The sequence below is a fragment of the Tursiops truncatus genome, chromosome 11, assembly GCF_011762595.2.
Source record: "Tursiops truncatus isolate mTurTru1 chromosome 11, mTurTru1.mat.Y, whole genome shotgun sequence".
NCBI classification, from domain to species: Eukaryota; Metazoa; Chordata; class Mammalia; order Artiodactyla; family Delphinidae; genus Tursiops; species Tursiops truncatus.
The window spans coordinates 10,931,436-10,950,927 of record NC_047044.1 but is presented as its reverse complement, the minus strand read 5'-3'; the positions used below and the strand labels follow the sequence as shown (position 1 = coordinate 10,950,927).

Here is a 19,492-nt window from a genome sequence, read left to right as displayed (position 1 = left end):
CCACATCCCCCCCGGCCCCTGGTAGAAGCCAGCACCACCCCTTGCCTGGGTTAACAGATTTGCCTCCTCCCTGGTCTCCTTCTTTTGCTCCTGTGCCCTGCATTGATTATCTACTGCTCCGTAACAGCATTACCACAGGCTCAGCAGCCTAACATACTTTATCACAGTTTCTGTGAGTCAGGGTCTGGGCATGGCTTAACTGGCTTCTCTGCTTTGGAGCCTCAGAAGGCTGCAGTCAAGGTGTTGGCTGGGGCTGTGCTATCCTCTGAGGCTCGACTGGGGAAGGATTTGCTTCCAAGACCATGAGGTTGTTGGCAGGACACAGTTACTCATGGTTTGTTGGACTGAGGGCCTCAGCCAGAGGCCATCCTCGGTTCCTTGCTATGTGGGCCTCCAACACGTCACTCACTTCATCCAAGCCAGCAAAGGAAAATGCCCAGCACAAGATGGGCATTATAATCTCACGTACTGTAATCACAGAAGTGTCAACTATTATAGACTAAACGTTTGTGTCCCCCCCAAATTCATATGCTGCAGCCCTAACTCCCAATGTGATGGTATTTGGAGGTAGCGTCTTTGGGAAGTAATTAGGTTTGGATGAGGTCATGAGGGGTCCCCATGATGGAATTGCTGTCCTTAGAAGAAGTGAAAGAGGGACCAGAGCACTGCTCTCCCCCTCTTCCCATCTCTCTCTCCAACATGTGAGGACACAATCAATGAGAAGCCAGGAAGAGAGTTTTCACCAGGAACCAAATCCACTGGCACCTTGATTTTGGACTTCTAGCCTCCAGAACTGTGAGAAATAAACCTCTGTGCTTTAAGCCAGCCAGTCCTGTTATAGCAGCTCAAGATAAGACAGCATCCCACACCATTGCTATATTTTGTTGGTTAAAAGCAAGTTGCGGTTTCCACCCACACTCAAGGGAGGGGATTGCACAGGGGGTGGACGTCAGGAGGCAGAGATTATGTGGACAACCCTAGAGTCTATCCACCAAGTCTCTTTCCCACCACAGCAGCCAAGTGATCTTGTTAGAGCTTATTTGGATCATGTCACCCCTCTAATCAAAACCTTCCAGTAGCTTCCCATCTCAACCAGAGTAAAACCTGTCGTCCTTCCATTGATTTGCAAGGCCCTACCATAGATGTCCACCCCCTTCTCTGACCTCATCTCCTCCCCCTTTCCTGATCACTCCCTTGGCCCCAGCCATGCTGGTCTCCTCTGTTTCTTGAACACACCAAGCCCAGTCCTGCCTCAGGGTCTTTGCACTGGCCATTCGCTTTGCTTCAACTTTCTTTCCCTAGATATCTATGTGGCTTACTTTTCCAACCTCCTTTGGGACTCTGCTCACCTTCCCAGACCACCCTTTAAAAAAATAAATCGTAGCCCACCCCACACTCCCCATTCCCTTTATTACTCTTTTTTCCCACAGCACTTGTGTCACCATCTTATACCACATATATATATGTACATTTGTTGTTTCCCCCAGGTGGGATGTGAAGCACACATGAGGAGGGAGATTGTGTTCACTGCCATGTCACCAGCACCTGGACCAGTGCCCACCTCACAGTAGGTGCTCAGTAAACATGTTGATGGAATGAGCTCTGGGACTGGAGAAGGAGGAAGGGGTGGGGGGAGAGTCTTCATCCCCTGAGATTGGCTCTTTGGCCCCTAAAGGCTCCAATAACGGACCTAAAGCTGGTAGGAGAAGGATGGCATGGAGGCAAGAGGGTTCCAGACTGCCCTAGCCCTCTTCCACTGCAGACCCCATGGGCCCTCAGCCCCCTGCCCCTAACCCAACACCCGCAGCAGTAACAGAGCATCTGATTGCCCCAACGCTGGGTTAGGGGCTGGGGTCCATCACTGACAACCTCGGTCCCTGGCCCTACTCCTCTTGTCCAAACTTAACCCAGGAAGACTGGACAGCTGGGATCAGAGAATCCCCATTAGGTGGGGCCTGGAATCATCTTGAAGCCCCAAAGGAGGGTTTAGACAGCCTGTTTCCGGGAAACTCCAAATGCAGTCACATAGGTCCCGGTCTACCAGGTTACTTGCTTCCCTGTAGCTTCCTGATTCCCGCTGCCAGAGCTCAAAGACCTCCTCCCAGGGGCTGATGCTGCTTCTCCAGCCCCTCCCCCCATCGCTCCCCAAAGGGTCTTATTCTGATCCAGGAAGGGCATCCAAGGTGGAGACCACCTTCCTTTGGCCTATTTCTTTTTCTTTTTTTTTAAATTTTATTGGCATAAGTTGATTTACAATGTCGTGTCTTTTTTTAAAATTGAATTTTTATTTTATTTTGGGGTATAGTTGATTTACAATGTGTTAGTTTCAGGTGCACAGCAAAGTGATTCAGTTATGCATATACATATATCCATTCTTTTTCAGATTCTTTTCCCATATAGGTTATTACAGAATGTTGAGTAGAGTTCCCTGGGCTATACAGTAGGTCCTTGTTGATTATCTATTTTATACATAGTAGTGTGTATATGTTAATCTCAAACTCCTAAATTATCCCCCCCGCCACCTTCCCCCTCTGGTAACCGTAAATTTGTTTTCGAAAACTGTGAGTCTGTATCTATTTTGTAAATAAGTTCATTTGTATCGTATTTTAGATTCCATATATAAGTGATATATGATATTTGTCTTTGTCTGACTTACTTCACTTAGTATGATAAACTCCAGGTCATCCATGTTGCGGCAAATGGCATTATTTCATGCTTTTCTATGGCTGAGTAATATTCCATTGTATAGATGCACCACAGCTTCTTTATCCATTCCTCTGCTGATGGACACTTAGGCTGCTTCCGTGTCTTGGCTATTGTAAATAGTGCTGCAGTGAACACTGAGTTGCCTCTGAGCATCGCCTCTTCTGAAAGGCCCCAGGGCCTGTGGGACACCTCTTTGAACACTCATTTCAGGTGAAGACCAGCTGTCTCCCCTCCCACCCCCTCCTCCTAGAGGGCTGGACCCACAGCAGGAAGGGATGGTGCACCGGCTAACCTAGGTTTCACTCTGTCTGGCTTCCTGGTACCCCTTCCAGGAAAGGTCCCAGCGTGCTCCATCTGACAGGCAGCAACAGGCGGCTTCCTTTGCCAAAACTAAGTAATAAAGCAGTGTCCCCAGCGTGTGGGTGGGTGTGGAGGTTCCCTTCCTCGGTGGATTCTAAGGAATCTGAAGGAGAAGGAAACATGGGGTAAGGACGGAACCAAAGGAGAAACGGGCTCACACAGCTACTCGGAAAAGGCCAGTTTTATTCCAGTGTTGTTGGGAAAAGGAGCGCTCTACCCATTAACTCTAAAAACTTGTTCATCTCCTTAGCCGATGAGGCATGGACCAGCTGCGGGCCACGCTGGGGTCACTCCACTGGCAGGAGTTGTGGGCGAGGGTAGGAGAGGCCACTGCTCACGCCTTCCCGCCTTTCCCCTGGGACACCCGGGTCTCCGGGGGGGCCCGGTGGAACCACTCGAACCAGGAGCCGTCATAGATGGCCACATCGGGCTTGCCGCAGAGGTAGGCGGCCAGGGCGATGTGGCAGGCAGTGACACCCTTTCGGCATGTGGCGATGATGGGCTTTGCGAGGTCCACCTTCTTGGCCTCGAACATGGCACGGAGCTCCTCCGGGCTCTTCTCGAAGCCATCCTCCATCAGGAAGTCCATGAAGGGCATGTTGACTGAGCCTCGGATGTGGCCCGAGTCCAGTCCTGGGCAGGGGTAGAGGACAAAGGGAAGGACAGGGTTAGGAGCGACACAGTGGATGGGGGTAAGTGGGGCCGGGAGGTCACAATCAACCGTGGCTATAAGGAGAGGGAGCTTTGCAAATAAAAATAACATCTTTGCCCTTCTCAGAGCTCAATTTATTCCAGCGCTACCTACATCCAGTGCTCATGACACCACCCCCCCCACACCAAAATCTGCCTTGAAGCAGGAATGTTCTACCTGCTTGAGAGGACAGGGAGGAGTCCTGGCTCTACCATCTACTAACCTTTACCTTGGGCAAATTGCTTCACTTCTCTGAACCTCAGTTTTCTCTTCTGTAAAATGGGCTCAGTGGTACGTACCTATCTCATAGGGTTGTGGAGAACAGCAAATGGGATGATGACTGCAAATGCTATGGGCTATTGCTGAGAACACGGTGGTGAAGGGGAGACACAGCCCAGGCTCTCAGGGAGGTTAGTCTAGCAAGGAAGATAGAGGTTAAACACATAACCACATAATTCACTAAATATAATGTCACGCCATTTTACAGATGAGTACACCGAGGCTTGGCAAAGTGGAAAGGCTAGCCTGAGGCCACAGAGAGGCAAAGGCAGATCCAGGATTACACCGAGGCCCGTGGTTTTCCTGTCAAGCACACAGTGTGGAAAGAGCCTGTGACTTGGTTTTAGACGTAAGTTCAAATCCCAGCTCTGCCACTTACTGGCAAGGTGACCTCAAGCAAGTCACATAACCTCTCTGAGCCTCAGTGTCCCCGTGGGTAAAGTGGGAATGAGTGTTTGCGTGTGTAAGGGCTGTTGTATAGGGTAAAGCACAGACTTACTACAGCTGGCCGAGCCACCCTCAGATGCTGCTGCTTCTCTACCACTTCCCCACCTACGACGGGGGACAGGTGAGAATGGGGGCAGTGTGGTCCCTTCAGGACCTTCCTAGCAGCCCTGAGAGGCTTTGACGGAAGCAGAATGGGGGCTAGGCTAGCTCCAGGGTCCATTCCAGAACCTACTCTGCACCCAGGAAGGCCCCCTGCCAAATCTGCCTTCAGAATAGCCAGCATGTGGGGCAAATGGGGCTGGGCCATGGCCAGAGCTGGAGCTACGTGCAGACCCAAGGCCTAGGTCACTCCTTGTCCCCAAGCGCCCTACACCCTGGCAGACTGGGCACTGGGAGGGGGGCCCGAGGAAGGTTGGGGTGTCTCTTTGGGCTCCCCTTCCTCCAAAATTCCCCACTTAACCCAGACTGTGGGGCAGGGCAGGACCAGACTGGGCAGCAGTGGGAGGGAAAGGACCTGACCGGGGGTAATCAGGGCACCAGCGTGCAGCCAGGCATGTCCTGCACGTCTGAGCCTCGGTTCCCCACCTTTGAAATGGGGAGATAACTCCACCTTCCTCACAGGCTTGTTGGGAAGTCAGCTTCTGCAGATGAAAACCCCTAATGACCGTGGGCACCCAGGAGGTGAGCAATCATGCCAGCAAAGTCCCATTCTCCTCACCCCGAGGCCAAAGACGATTCAAAATGTGCTGGCGCGAATCAAGCGCTCCTTTGATTGACTAGATGTCCTGACTTATAAATTTTTTTTTAAAAGGATTTCCCTTTTTTTTTTTTTTTTTAAATTTTTCCTTTTTTTTTGCCTGCGTTGGGTCTTTGTTGCTGCGCGCGGGCTTTCTCTAGTTGCGGCAAGCGGGGCTACTCTTCGTTGCGATGAGCGGGCTTCTCATTGCAGTGGCTTCCCTTTGTTGCAGAGTATGGGCTCTAGGCGTGCGGGCTTCAGCAGTTGTGGCACGCAGGGTCAGTAGTTGTGGCTCGCAGGCTCTAGAGCACAGGCTCAGTAGTTGTGGCGCACGGGCTTAGTTGCTCCGCAGCATGTGGGATCTTCCTGGACCAGGGCTCGAACCCATGTCCCCTGCATTGGCAGGCAGATTTTTAACCACTGCGCCACCAGGGAAGTCCCCTGACTTATAAAATTACAGTGATTTCTTCCTGTTGTGATTTCACTTTTTGTCAGGAAACTTTGATCTAAGATCAGATGTGTGTGTACTGACCCTACCAATGAAGGGCAACTGGTCTGTTGGCTTCAAAGGTGTTCTTTTCCAAGAAACCCAACTTTAAAATATTTCAAGGAGTTCCCTGGTGGCCTAGTGATTAGGATTCCATGCTTTCACTGCTGGGGCCCAGGTCAACCCTTGGTCGGGGAACTGAAATCCCACCACAAAAAGAAAAAGTTTCAGTACCCAGGCCATGGGCTGGATTTAAGTGCATTGAAGAGCACAAGTGTTCGCTGAGTCCTGAACGCTGTTTTGTTTCTTTCCACCCATCCCTGATGAAACAGTTTTATTGTTTTCTTCTAATTAATAAAAGGCACCACTCTGAGTAAAGAAGTTGGGGGCAGGGCGTTCTACAGACTCCAGCCCCCACACTGGGCCAGCATCGGGAGGTGGGAGCCTTCCCTTTCTGCCAGGGAAGGCTCAGGACCTGTCTGAGGAATTTAAATGAGCAGGAACTGGCCGCCTTCATGGGGGAAGGGCTGAGATGAACTTGGCCAGAGAACCTCGGAGAACAGCCAACAGCCAACGAGGGGAAAGGCGCTTGGCGCCCAGGGACAAGGGCTCCTGCTGCTGTTCCAAGTCCACCTTCAGCTGCAGGCTTGTGGCTCTCCCTGGCCCCAGCAGGCGTGCCACCACGCTCAAAACCTCGGGCACCAGACAGTGGGCTAGCTCAAGAACTTTGAGCTGGGGAGAGAGACGAGCCTCCTGGCACGAATGGGGGGTCCAGGCCCAGAGAGGTGAGGTAACTTGCCCCATGACACACAGCACAGGTGTGATGTGCAGTCAGGTGTGCCCAACCCCAAAGTCTGAGCCTTCCTGGAAAGAGTGGCTGAAGCAGGGGAATGGCTGAGATGACCTCTCCTGATGCCTGCTCAGAGGTCTGGGACTTGATGTTCAAGCTTTGGGCAAGGAGATGCTGGTCTAGTTGGTGAACTAGCATCCCTCGGGTCACTGACAGGTATGGGTTTTCAAGGTCAGGAAAACCTGTGTAGCTCTTTCTTGCTTTCGTCCTAAAGACACTAAGGAACCCAGTGCAGGCAGCCCCAGTGGGCAGCCCCCAACCCTGGCGGCTGGGAAGCTGCTCAGCACTCTCCCTGACCCCCACCCCAGTCCCCATCCCTGGGAGGAGACACAGGCAGGAGCCATACAACCCCATGATGCAACATGAAGCAACACCTGGAAGCTATGACCTTTCCCCGCCACCCTCCAACCCCATCCCCGTGTTTGCTTACACAGCAGTGGCCTTGGGAAATAACACCACTTTGATCTTGCGACTGGGGTCAAGTCTTGGCCTCTGTGTCTGGACAGAGAAGTTTCTGCTCCCTTTCCCCACCTGCAAAGTGGGACCACTTTGAACCCCCGCCTGCCTCCCCTGTCGGGCTGCTGTAGGTACCCGGGGGAGAACGTATATAAAGTGTCCTGCAAATAATAGTACGCATTAGGGGGTCAATACCCTCCCTCTTCACCCTCATGGACCCCCCACCTGGGGTGGGCGGTGGGGAGGAAAAGAGAGTAAGTTTATAAAGACACTGAGCTGGATCAACTCCCACCTCTGTTCCCTCCCTTTCCCCAAGGCTCCTACAAGGTAAGTGGTGTCCCTTTCATTAGGAGGAGGGTTCAGAGGTGGAGGGAACTGCCCGAGGCCACACCAGGATGTAAACTCAGGTCTGTCTGACTCTCACCTTTTGCCCCTTACAAACAGGACTGAAGGCACTGGGGGCACAAAACTGAGGCCAGAGGGGAAGTTACTCGCCTGAAACCGGCAGGAAGTGGCTGTCGGGTTTCTAAGGCCCTGTTTCCAGCTCCTCTTGGGGGTCTTTCCTTCCAGGGACACCCACACTTCCCTGGATGTTACATCTGGACAGTTGAGCCCACGGGGTGCCTCTGTGATCCCGCCACAAGCAGGGGACTGTGAACTCAGCAGAGCCTCACGGGCCCTAATATTCCCCAAATGTCTTGTACGGGAGGTTTTCCAAGCAGCCCGGCCTTTGCGCAGGTCCTCATCCTTCTCAAAATACCTTTCCAGCCACTGCTGCATTTAATAAATACACAGCCAGGTAGGTAGGGCTGGCATTACTCTTTTCATTTTATAAGGGAACCCAAGGAGGCCAAGCAATTAGCTGATTGAGGTCCCAGCGCAGAGGAGGAGCAGGGCTTAAACTGGGGTCCATGCTCCCTGGTCTCCAGATGGGAACTGGAGGAGGGAGGAAGCGGGCCACGGAGAGGGGGAGGGACTTTAGAATTCGGGGCTTTCAGGAGGTCTTACCTGCAGCCGCAGGCTTTTCCCCTCTCTGAGCCTCAGCTTCCTCATCTCTAAAATGGGAGTAAGGAGATGGGATCTGGCATATCTAAACTCTCCCTTTACTTATTCTGTCTGCTTCAGAGCAAGATGGCGAGCAGCTAGAGAAACAATTCCACCTCTCCTCCCTCCAGCGGCAGCTTAAGTCCCAAGGAGTGAAGGTGCCTTGAACCAAGGCCAGGAGGAGGCTGCAGGGGCTCCGTGCCAGGAGTCTCTGGAAGGTGCTAAACAAACTTGAATCTTCAACTCCAGAACTTCAGAGAGCAAGCTGGGCAGGAAGAACACGGGGCTCGGAGAAAGCCACGATGGGAAGGGCAGAGCCCCGCGCTTTCCACTAACTACCCAAGTGGGCTTGACCTCCTCCTTCCTCTGTGCACCACAGCCTCTCTTCTGACTGATGAGGTGACCTTTCAGGCCCTCCAGCTCTAAGAGTGTTGGACGCAGCTTTCACAGCGCTCTCTCCTCAGAGGCGCAGAAAGGAAGGGATTTTTCAACAAGTTAGTCCAAACGTTGCACAGCAGTTGGATTCCACAGAGGCGCCCTGACTGAGGACAGAGCCGCAGCCCCCTCCTGCCATCCTGAGGGCTCAGCCAGCCTGGGCCCCGAGAGGCCCTGAGAGCCGTGAGGTCCTGGCCACCAGCGGTGTCCAGGCAGGGGCTGGAGGGCGCCCAGAAGGGGTGATGGCAAGACTTCTGTGGTCCTCTCTGTTAGGAGTTTCTAGCTAGAACTCAGCATTTCCTCTCCTGAGACTCCCCCCACCTCCAGCAGTGTAGAACCCTCCCCCCCCCACACACACACCCTTTGTCCAAAGGAGAGAACTCATGAGCCATCTCCCTAAAGATGCCTAGCGGAAGGGCTCCCCGCTGGCCCTGGGAGGTGGGGAGTGGACAGAATGATGGTGCATCCTGGTTTAGAGCACTGGTTTGAAACTAGGCAGCACTGGGTTCAAATCCTAACACTGCCACTTAACTGAGCAAGTAACTTAAGGAAGGTCAGGGGGTCCAGGAGAGCTGGAGGGAGGGATGGGGTGCTGGGGAAAAGCATTGTTCATGTCTCTAAGAATTTCTGAAGAACTAGAGAGGTCCTGAGGAAGCTTCTGTTCAGCGACGCATGTGTGGCTCACGGACACTTTTGGGCATGTGGTGGAGCTAGCGCCTGGGCATGGATGTGGGTGGATGTGTCATCAGTCACCTCTGCTGATGCCACTCCACACAGATGCTAGGTCGCGCCTTAGCATGTGGCTATGGGAACACATGTGTACGTCCTCATGCATCAGAGCTTGAAAAGCCTTTAGGTTGGGCTCTACCCTCTCATTTTACATATGGAAAGACTGAGGCCCGCATGGGGGTACTGAGGGCAAAACCTGGAGAGGGTCTCAGACATCCTACTTCCCATCTCTCCATTGGGCATTGCTCCCCAGGGACCATCCCCACCACGGGGACACCTACCTACTGCATCTGGCTCCGGCTGCGTGCCCAGGTACCGCCCTTGGGCCCGTGAATCCACCAGCTGGAACCTCTTCGATTCGAGGTTCTCCAGCACCTGCTCGTAGGTCTTGAGCAGGGAGCGGTCCAGTGTGGCTTTGAAGACAGCTGGCTCTGGGCGTGAGGGTTCAGATGTCACCGGGTGGCCCTCCTTCAGCCAGTTCCGGAAGCCACCATTGAGCACGGATACAGTGCGGTGGCCAAACACGCGGAACATCCACCAGACCCGCGGCGCATAGAAGCTGCCCAAGTCGTCACCATCGTACACCACCACGTGCGTGTCGTTGCTGATGCCCAGGCTGCCCACGTAGTCGGCGAAGCCCGCCTTGCTGGGCAGCATCATCTCGTAGGGCGACGCTCTGTCCCGGCACTCCTCTATGTCAAAGAAGGAGGCGCCGGGCACATGGCGCTCTAGGTATTCCTTGCGGGCCTCGCGGGTGCCCGGCGAGTACCAGGAGGCGTCCAGCACTCGAAGGCCAGGGCCCAGCCTGCCAGCCCGGACGGACTCCGCCAGCCACTTGGTGGAGACCAGCGCCCGGTACAGCACCTGCTGAACCATGGTTTCAGCTCTCCGTATCACCTGGCGCGGGTGGGAACCAGGAAAGAGACCGGCAATGAGGACTGTGGGTTCAGTGGGGTGGGGCCTGGGAGGAGGAGCTTTTTGCCCACTGCACTCCCCCACGGGTGTCGTGTTTACAGCAATCAGGCAGTGGGGTTAGGTTTGCAGATTCCCTAAGGAAAGCCTGCTTCCGCCGCTCTCTGCTACCCCTCCCGCGCAGAAGGGGCTGGGGCAAGCGGGCTCCAGATGGACGAGTTGGCGGGGAGGGTGTCTGGCCCCAGAAGCTACAATACTCGCCCTCAGGATCCTGCCAGAGAGTGCGGCGAAAAGATGTCCAAGATGGGGGAAGAAGGCATCTTGGGCTTAGAGCCTCCTTTCCTGGTAGGGTAGGGGAGTGGGCGCATGGGGAAGGGTTCGCACACGCCCTCGCCCTCGCCCCCGCCTCTCGTCTAGCAAACCTTCCTGCGGCCTCTCAGCAACCTGGGCTCGCCCGCCTCCTGAATGCCTGAGTCCGGCCCGGTCCAGTGCCCTCTGCCCCAGTTGGGTCCAGGGTTCCCGGGGCACCCCACCCCGCTCTCGCCACCGGGACCCTCCCCTGGGTGGCAGGTGGTCCGGTCGGCGGCCCAATCCCGAGCGGCCCGGGCGCCTGCCTCCGCCCCACGCCGCCGCACTCACTCGCCCTTGCCGCCGCCCCGGCGCTCACCCCTGCGGGCTGGAGAAGTTGGCAGGTTCAAACCCTGAGCCCGCAACTCCCCGGCCGGCCCACACCATCGCGCCGCCGCCTGGGGGTGGATCGCGCGCCGCCCTCCCTGCCCCGCGCCCCCGACGCCGCGCCGCGCCCGCCCCCGGCCACCCCCCGGGCTCGTGCCGCCTCTCGGACCCCCGAGGATGCGCCGGGGGCGCCGGGCGGCGCGGGGGCGGTGCGGAGCGGGGCTGGGCGGCGCGGGCACCCCCCCCCCACGGCCTGGCCAGTGGAAGGCGCCGGCAGCTGAGGGTTCCGAGTGGCCTCGGGGTGGGCTGTGCCGGAGTCTCCTCCCTTTGGCCGGCCGCAGGTTGGTGGCGGGAGCGGGGGACAGCTGAGAGCGCGGGGAGGGGGCCCTCTGCGCTGGGCCATGGCCGAACCCGGAAGCCGGGAGCCCGAGACTGGGGTAACTGCTGCGGCGCTGCGCTTGCCTTTCTTTAGGGGGAGGTCGATCGTCCGGGTGCGCGGCTCAGGGCTCCCCCGCGGGGCCTGAGCGGAGCAGGGGGCCGCAGTCTCGGAGGGAAGGCACGCCCCTGGCTTCACTCTAACGACGGCTGTCCGCGGCAGCTGGGGGCGGCCCGCAGGGTGGGGTCGGGGTGAGTGGCAGGGGGAGGGGGACGGGGGGGGGGGGCCGGGATCACCTGGTGCTAGCGGAGAGGGTAGGAGGGAGGAGGACTAATAAAGCCTGACGGAGAAGCCAGGGAGGCCAGCTGACCCAGAGGCTCCAGGAGGACAAACTGGCAAAGAACTTGCTAGAGTGAAACGGAGCTAACATTTGTCAAGGCCTGCTTGGCGAGGCACTTTACTGGGTACTCCCACGGGTGTCGCTTACTTCCCACAACAAGCCTGCGGAGTAGGCCAGAAACTTATTTAAAGACCAGAGAGAGAGGCCCAGCGAGTTGCCTAGCGGCCCGCGGTGGCGGTGAGCTCAGGCTGCTGGTTAAACCCGATGGGAAACCCACCCGGCAGGGGCTACTTTTGTTTACCTTGCTCATCCCTGAAGCCACGTACTTTTAAAACACTGCCTTTGTTCTTAATTTAACCTATTTCATTGTGAATGTACATAATTTAATTTTTAACAGTGGCTGTGTTTAACAGCCAGTTGGCCTAATTCCTGCAAATCTAACAACTGGTTCTTGCGAGCTGGCGGGGACACCACTGCCCCTACTCAGCTCTTACATATGCTGTTATACATGCCTGGAATGCTCTTCTCATCCCCCTTTAAAAAATGCTTTTTATTCTGAAACAATTATATTCTCACCGAAAGTTGCAAACATTCATACTTTGATAAGCATTTACCCAGGGAGTCCTCTGAGCTCTGTGCTTTGCAGTGAAGGGAGAGAGGGTGCCAGGAAGGGCGAGACTGGGGAAGGCCTTGCAGAATGCCCAGTCTGACTGGAGCCCTCTTATTCCAGGGCCCACCCCAGATGGCAGCCTGGGACTCACCCTTCCCCTAGCACAGTTGTGTACACTCTGGAGACGGGCCTGGGGCTGTCCTGCTTGTCTTGGGGTCCTTGACTCCCGGAGCAGGGCCTGGGGACCTGGTCCACACCCTTCAGTGACACACACAGCCTGCTCTTCCGGAACCTCCTCTACCTCCCACGGTCCTTTCTGAGAACTGCCAATCCAGCATAGGGGGCTGTGTGTGTGTGTGTGTGTGTGTGTTTGTGTGTGTGTGTGTGTGTGTGTGTGTGTGTGTGTGTGTGTGTGTGTGTGTGTGTGGCAGGATGAGCCACCTATGAAGTAACTTTGAAGAAATAATGGGATTTTTTTTTTGCGGTACACGGGCCTCTCACTGTCGTGGCCTCTCCCATTGCGGAGCACAGGCTCGGGACGCGCAGGCTCAGCGGCCATGGCTCACAGGCCGAGCCGCTCCGCGGCATGTGGGGTCTTCCCGGACCGGGGCACGAACCCGTGTCCCCTGCATCGGCAGGCGGACTCTCAACCACTGCGCCACCAGGGAAGCCCGAAGCTGTTTTTAATGATGATTAAAACCAGCCATACGCAGGGCATTATGGTGGCGCCTCAACGTTCATTATTTAACCCTCACTGTAAGAGGTGAAGGTTGGAAGCTCCACTATAAGAAATGGAAATGGCGCAAGGACCCTCACATGCCCGCTTTCACACTCCTAGTTAAGCAGGGGAGTGGATTTGCACTGATTTGGAGGGGCTCTGGCTCCAAAATCAGGGTTCTTTCCACTCTAAATGGATCCTCGGGGAAAACAGCAAGGAGCCCCAAGAATGGGGAGGGGGCAGGGGCCGCTGTGGTTCACAATGGGGTCTTCAAGTAGGGGCCCGCTGTATCCCCCAAAATTATCTAGCTGCGGCGGAATCCACAGGCACTGCACTGAGATCGCCCCTTAGCCAAAGCCTCTTCGGCAGCCTCACCCTGAAGGTCAAACTGTGGTTTCCAGTTTGACTGCAGCAAATCAGTTTGGACTTCCCCTCCTCCCACCTTCCCCCGCCTTCCCACCCCAGGCTGAGCTAGCGGCCCCCCTGTGCTCCCACTGAATTCCAGAAATTCTGCAATTATGTTGTCTCTTGAGCAGGCCTGTGGCTGCCTTAACTCCCAGGGCCGGACAAAGTCAAGAGTTTCTTAGTGTCCAGCATAGGGCCTGGCCACGTGGAAAACATGGTTCCCAAAAGCCAGGCTGCAGCGAGACTGCAGGAGGGCGCTGGGCACCAGGTAATCCGCCGTGGACTCCTTAGGCCCTGGTCGTCATTGACCTGGGGCTGGGGAAGAAGTCTAGCCTGAGAAGTTGCAACCTGGTTGCAAATCCTGAGGCTGCCCCTGACCAGATCTGTGACCGAGGGCAAGGCATATCTCTAGCCACCAGTGGTCTTATTCAGAAACAGGCAACCCCACAGTCACTACTGAAGGCTGTGGTGCTCATTAGTATACGGCCCGCAGGGGCACTCCGCAACACGCTCCGTTCTCTACCCACCCCCTTCCCCTTGGCGCCAGGGCTGCCCGGTACGAATGCAAGGTTGCGCCCTGCACAGGGGGTGCATGGCTGGGGGTTGAGTGGAGCTGACCTGCAGCTCACACTCCACTCATCCAGCCCCATGCCCTGGTGAGGCTGTGCCTCTGCCTGGCTGAAGGGGCACCTTTCTCTACCTGCCCAAAGGCACCTACTGGACAGGGCGGACGGTGGGCGGGGTGGGGGGTGGGGGGAGGTGCTTGCCTAGGCGCTTTGCACGTTTGGGGCATCTCTGGAGCACCTCTGCCCTGGAAGGCCGTGAGTTGACTTGTCATGGTGCGCTGGTGAACTGCTGTACTCTGCGCTACTGGCCCGCAAGGGAGAGGAGGGGCGGGAGGGAGTGAGGCCCTAAGTCACTATTTCCAGAGAGGAAACTCCAGGGGCAAAATCTGACCTTGCTGGACTGCCTGGTGTGAAGCCTGGCACCACCACTACTTCTTAGCTGTTGACCTTGGTCAAGTTAGTGCACTTCTGTGAACTCCAGTGTCCCCTCTGTGAAACAGTGAGGAGAAAAGCAACCTTCTTGAGGCTACTCATGCAGCAGATAATTGAGAGCCTACCCTGTGTCCTGCAGTGGTGTAAGGTGTGAGAATTAAAGGGCACATAGGGAGGACTCAGGCAATTCCAGCTGCTATTCCTCTGTGGCTGCTTATATAAATGATTGATGAATGAGTGAATTCCACCAGGGACCTTGGTTGATTGCAAGCAAAGCTGAGCTACGTCTTAGGGAGGGACTTTGCCCCTACTTGCCTTAAAGTGCCAGTGGGGCCTTCCCCTGCTTGGGCCCTCTCCCTACCCACCCTGCAGCAAGCACCGGTGAGGGCCCCCGCCAAGGGGTCACGTTCATTCGGTCACTGCTCTGTGTATATATACAAGGCTTGGCAGGAAAACAGAGAGGAGGTCCCGGTGACCGACGTCTGCTTCCGGGTTCACCACCAATGGTTTTCCGCATTCCCTGGACTCTGACCTCCCTGGGCTCCACCGCCCCTTCCGCCCCTGGCCACAGCCCCGCCCCAGTCCCAACGACACAGGCGTTTCCCACCCCCGGCCCGGCCGGCCTCTCCCTCGATTCCCTCCTGACATCCTCCTTGTCGGCCAGACCTGCAGCCCCGGTGTCGCCGCCGCCATGGCCTCGCAGCAGCTCTTCCGCGCGCTCGTGTCGGCGCAGTGGGTGGCCGAAGCGCTCCGGGCCCCGCGGGCCGGGCAGCCCCTGCAGCTGCTCGACGCCTCCTGGTACCTGCCCAAGCTGGGCCGCGACGCGCACCGCGAGTTCGAGGAGCGCCACATCCCGGGCTCCGCCTTCTTTGACATCGACCAGTGCAGCGACCGCACGTCGCCCTACGACCACATGCTGCCCAGGGCTGCGCACTTTGCCGAGTACGCGGGCCGCCTGGGCGTGAGCGCCTCTACCCACGTCGTGGTCTACGACGCCAGCGATCAGGGCCTCTACTCGGCGCCGCGTGTCTGGTGGATGTTCCGCGCCTTCGGCCACCGCACCGTGTCGCTTCTCGACGGCGGCCTCCGCAACTGGTTGCGCCAGGGCCTCCCGCTGAGTGCAGGCAAGAGCCGCCCAGAGCCCTCAGAGTTCCACGCGGTGCTGGACCCCGCCTACGTCAAGACGTACGAGGACATCAAGGAGAACCTCGAATCCCGGCGCTTCCAGGTGGTGGACGCCCGCGCCGCTGGCCGCTTCCAGGGCACCGAGCCCGAGCCCCGAGAAGGTAACCCTGATGTGCGAGGGGCCCGGGAGGTCCCTGGGGTTCGGGGTCAGGCGCACCCTGAGCACTGCCCTCGCCTCGCCCTTGCCTTTAAAGGCCACCGTATGGGGTGGGGGCCGAGAATTGCTTTCTAGTCACCTCACTGGCGTTATTCTAAAGTAGGGGCAATAATACTTGTCCCACCTCCACCCCAAACTAGTTGGGAACCCAGGGGGCCCAGTATAAGTGTGAGAACCCAAACAGCCCCACCCCAGTACTATGGATATAGGGGTCACTGCCAAATAGGAGGGGTGGGCAGGCCCAGTTGAGGAAGAGCCCCAAAGAGAGGGGGCTTGACCAGGTGTAGGACCATCTCTGAGGAGGATGAAGCCGGGGAAGTGGAGTCTGGGGTGGAGAGTGAAAGGCCCTCAGAGGGACCAGAGCCTTGCAGAGGGCAGGATAGAGGGGCGCTAAGTAGAGAGAGAGGTAGCTGCCCCAGGTTGGAGCGGAAACTGAATAGAGTGTGGCTGCCCGCCCGGGTTGGGGCAGGGCCTTCTGCCCATGGGCTGGGTTCCCCGGGCAAGGAGCAGAGGTGGGGAGGGGTCCCCACAATGCAGGTGGGTCAGTGGCCCCTTTGGTGTGAGCTTTTTAGATGGGTACTGTTATCATACCGAAGGGGAAATGGAACCTTCGAATGGCTGCCTTGCCCCAGATCTCAGGAAGCAGCCAGGCATTGAACTCCAGTACCTTTACCTGCAGTGAACAGCCAGTAATCCCCCAGCCGTTTGTCTCGTGTCTGCTTCGAGGCGGGTGCGAGGATGTTGCCGTTTCCTCTGGGAAGCTCTCCCTGAAGGGCATCCCCCATTCCCCTGCGTTGGGGTCGGATGGAGCTTCTGTTTTGTTTCTAGAGTAGCTTGGGTTCACCCTGTCCTAGCACCGTTTGGGGTGACCTGAGGGCCACCATGCTCCCAGCACATCCTGAAGACTAACCTGGTAGCTGGACGGAGTCGATACCCCAGAGAGATCTGGTGAATTCACAAGGTCCCTGCTACACGCAACCCTGCAGAGCTGTTGACATAAGGTCAAACTGCAGGAAACGGCTGATAACCAACCATTTTTTATTTTTTAACATCTTTATTGGAGCATAATTGCTTTACAATGGTGTGTTAGTTTCTGCTTTATAACAAAGTGAATCAGCTATACGTATACCTATGTTCCCATATCTCTTCCCTCTTGCGTCTCCCTCCCTCCCACCCTCCCTATCCCACCCCTCCAGGCGGTCACAAAGCACCGAGCTGATCTCCCCGTGCTAAGCCAGCCAACCATTTTAGAACCTACATCGGTGGCAGTTCACGACGGTTCAGCCTAAGGGATGCCGCCTTGAACCTGTGGGGCACTTCAGCTCAGCCCCCTGCGTGGGGGTGGGGCGGGGTGGGTGGAGCAACATAGGGCAGCGAACCAGAGCCAGACCTGGCTTCAGAACCCTGCCCCAGGTCGCAGCGGCTGTGTGACGTCTGGCAGGTCACCTAATCTCAGAACTGCAGCTTCTGCATGTCAAAGTCAGGGCAGAGCACAGAGCTTAAAGGATGAAGTGAGGGTCAAATGAGAGCAAGTGTGTAAGGCACTTAGTTCCGTGTTTGCACACACAGGATGCACTCAAGAAACGGGAAGTGATAAAATTAACATGTGCTTCCCTGGCTCTGGCTCTTTACAGGGGTGCTTAACGCTTACCTCAAGCAGGCTTGCTCATTCGTAAAACGGGAGCTAACAGTAAACAGCCAGCAGGCCTGTTGTCAGGGTGGCTGAGCTGACTTGTGTACAGGCTCCATCTGAATCAGTGGAGAATATCACCGTCCCCATCGTCCCCACTCCACAGCCTCAGACCTGGCCAAGCGCGCCTCTAATTTGCCACATCCGTCCGGCAGGGAGGTTCCCTTGCTTGGTGGGGTTCGAGGTATGGGGACAGCCCTCCTCTGACAGTAGCCACCCTGGGTTCGGAGCTGAGGCCTGGGTTCAAATTCCAGGCAGCAGTCTGCTAGATGCGTGACTTTGGACAGTTGCGAACGTCAGCATCTCCGCCTGTAGAACGGGGATTCCTGTAAACAGTGCCCGGGCTTCCTGGCTGTGAGGACTGCATGAGACGATGCTTACAGAGGGTTTAGCGCCGTGGCCGCATGGAAGGCTCTCAGTACTGCAGGGGCCATTCATACTGCCCTTGTATTTGTTCCCTGCATCTCGCTCTCCCGCTGCAGGCATCGAACCCGGCCACATCCCTGGCACTATCAACATCCCCTTCACGGAGTTCATGACCAAGGAGGGCTTGGAGAAGAGCCCCGAGGAGATCCGCCGCCTCTTCCAGGACAAGAAGGTGGACCTGTCCCAGCCCCTGGTGGCCATGTGCGGCTCCGGCGTCACAGCCTGTCATGTGGCACTGGGGGCCTACCTCTGCGGCAAGCCCGATGTGCCCCTCTATGACGGCTCCTGGGTGGAGTGGTACATGCGCGCCCAGCCCGAGGATGTCATCTCCGAGGGCCGGGGGAAGACCCACTGAGGCTCGGCGGGACACAGGAAGCTCGGGTGACACCCAGCCACCCGCAGTGCCCAGCCTGGTGGTTCTGACTCTGCTTTGACCAGTATAGGGTTTCTTCCTCCAACCCAGGTGGTGCATAGGGTGACATCCCAGAGGCCAGCAATTCCGCTGCCTCGTGGGCTCTCAGTGGAGGCAGCAGAGAAGGTGGTGGCGGGAACAGGGGGAGGGGAGCTGCCCACGTGGTGCTGAGCTGGAGCCCCACCTCCCCTCTACTGAGGAAATAAAACAGTCAAGTGCTACATCCTTCTAACTGAGGCTGCCTCAGCTTTCCTCGGCTCTTTGGCCAGTGGTTCCAACATGCCCAGCAAGGGAGCTTCGTGGAGCCGGAGGGTCTTGAGGACGCTGTCCCTGCCTTCTGAGCGGTGCTGGGGTCCCAGAGCCCTTCCAGTCCTGTGACTGAATGTCTCCCAGCGAACTGTCTTCTACTTCTACTTCTATGGCTGGGGTCTCCCTTCCGGCTTCTGGGCTATTTAAGGTGCATCTGCTGTGCTCTGTCTGGAATCACACCCAAACACCCCCTGCAGGTAAGCCATACATCTCATTTCAAGACAGAGATGGTTCCAGAACTTAATGGGAAGCTGTCCCACGCTGTGGAGTACTTGTCAGCCCAGCCGGGATGTTCCGGAGAAGGGCAGAGTTTAGCCAAATCGGAGGAGAATCTAGCTCTCGACTCTGAGAGTCACACTTGGAGGCCAAGCTCTGGGAGCTCCACGGGGGTGGGCAGTCTGGGGGTTTGATCCTTTCTGCTCAAGGAGAACCCTTCCCCCAAGGCTTCCCCAGTAGGGGCTCTGTTCTCCCTCTGCATTTGTCTTTGTGCAGAGGTAGACATGGGTGTCTGAGAAGGCCCCAGGCTCCCCCTGTCAGAACCTGGGTTCTGGGTTACCCCTCCCCATCTTCCAGCTCCCGGGACACCTCTTGGTAGCAAAGGGCCAGGTGTCAGCCAGTACTGGGGGGAACCCTAGAAGGAAAAAAAACCAGAGGGGGCAGTGACTTACCCAAGGTCACTTGATGGGTTCACAACGAGCGGGAACCAGACCCAGATTTCTCAGAATTTGCTCTTTCTCACCTACAGTCCCCAGCACATTTCCTCTGAGGCTGAGTTGTGTCTCCCAAGACCACAGGATCTGTGGGGGACCAACAGGACAGAATCCTGTCCCCCACCTCTCTGAGCCTCAGCTTTCTTATCTATAAAATGGGAACAATACGTACTTCAGAAGAAGGGATTTCAGACAAGGACTTGGCCAAGAGCCCCGTGCTGAGTCCCATCTTTCCAGCTCAGGGTTTCTCAAACTCGGGATGACGGACATTTGGACTGGATCATTCTTCGTTGTTGTAGGTACTGTTCTGTGCATTGGAGGATGTTTAGCAGCGTTTCTGGCCTCTACC

The 19,492-nt window shown here is 56.5% G+C and overlaps 2 protein-coding genes across 5 annotated transcripts; one reads left to right on the top strand and one right to left on the bottom strand.

The window, feature by feature from the left end:
- Positions 1–3,229: 3,229 nt before the first annotated feature.
- TST (thiosulfate sulfurtransferase) lies at positions 3,230–11,447 on the bottom strand. 3 transcript variants are annotated; one of them, XM_019918626.3, is made up of 3 exons: positions 11,270–11,447; positions 9,502–10,117; positions 3,230–3,699 (listed from the first exon to the last, which is right to left on the bottom strand). In XM_019918626.3, exons 2-3 carry the CDS (start codon positions 10,094–10,096, stop codon positions 3,401–3,403), a joined length of 894 nt encoding a protein of 297 aa, XP_019774185.1. In that variant the 5' UTR covers positions 10,097–10,117; positions 11,270–11,447; the 3' UTR covers positions 3,230–3,400. The 3 variants fall into 3 exon arrangements, with proteins under 3 accessions (XP_019774185.1, XP_073644311.1, XP_019774186.1); XM_073788210.1 differs by lacking the exon at positions 11,270–11,447 and adding an exon at positions 10,772–10,853; XM_019918627.3 differs by lacking the exon at positions 11,270–11,447 and adding an exon at positions 10,555–10,776.
- MPST (mercaptopyruvate sulfurtransferase) lies at positions 11,010–18,356 on the top strand. Of its 2 annotated transcripts, none has more exons than XM_033866130.2 (3): positions 11,010–11,148; positions 14,919–15,540; positions 17,769–18,356. In XM_033866130.2, exons 2-3 carry the CDS (start codon positions 14,946–14,948, stop codon positions 18,065–18,067), a joined length of 894 nt encoding a protein of 297 aa, XP_033722021.1. In that variant the 5' UTR covers positions 11,010–11,148; positions 14,919–14,945; the 3' UTR covers positions 18,068–18,356. The 2 variants fall into 2 exon arrangements, with proteins under 2 accessions (XP_033722021.1, XP_033722020.1); XM_033866129.2 differs by having other exon boundaries at positions 11,104–11,244.
- The last annotated feature ends 1,136 nt before the right edge of the window (positions 18,357–19,492 follow it).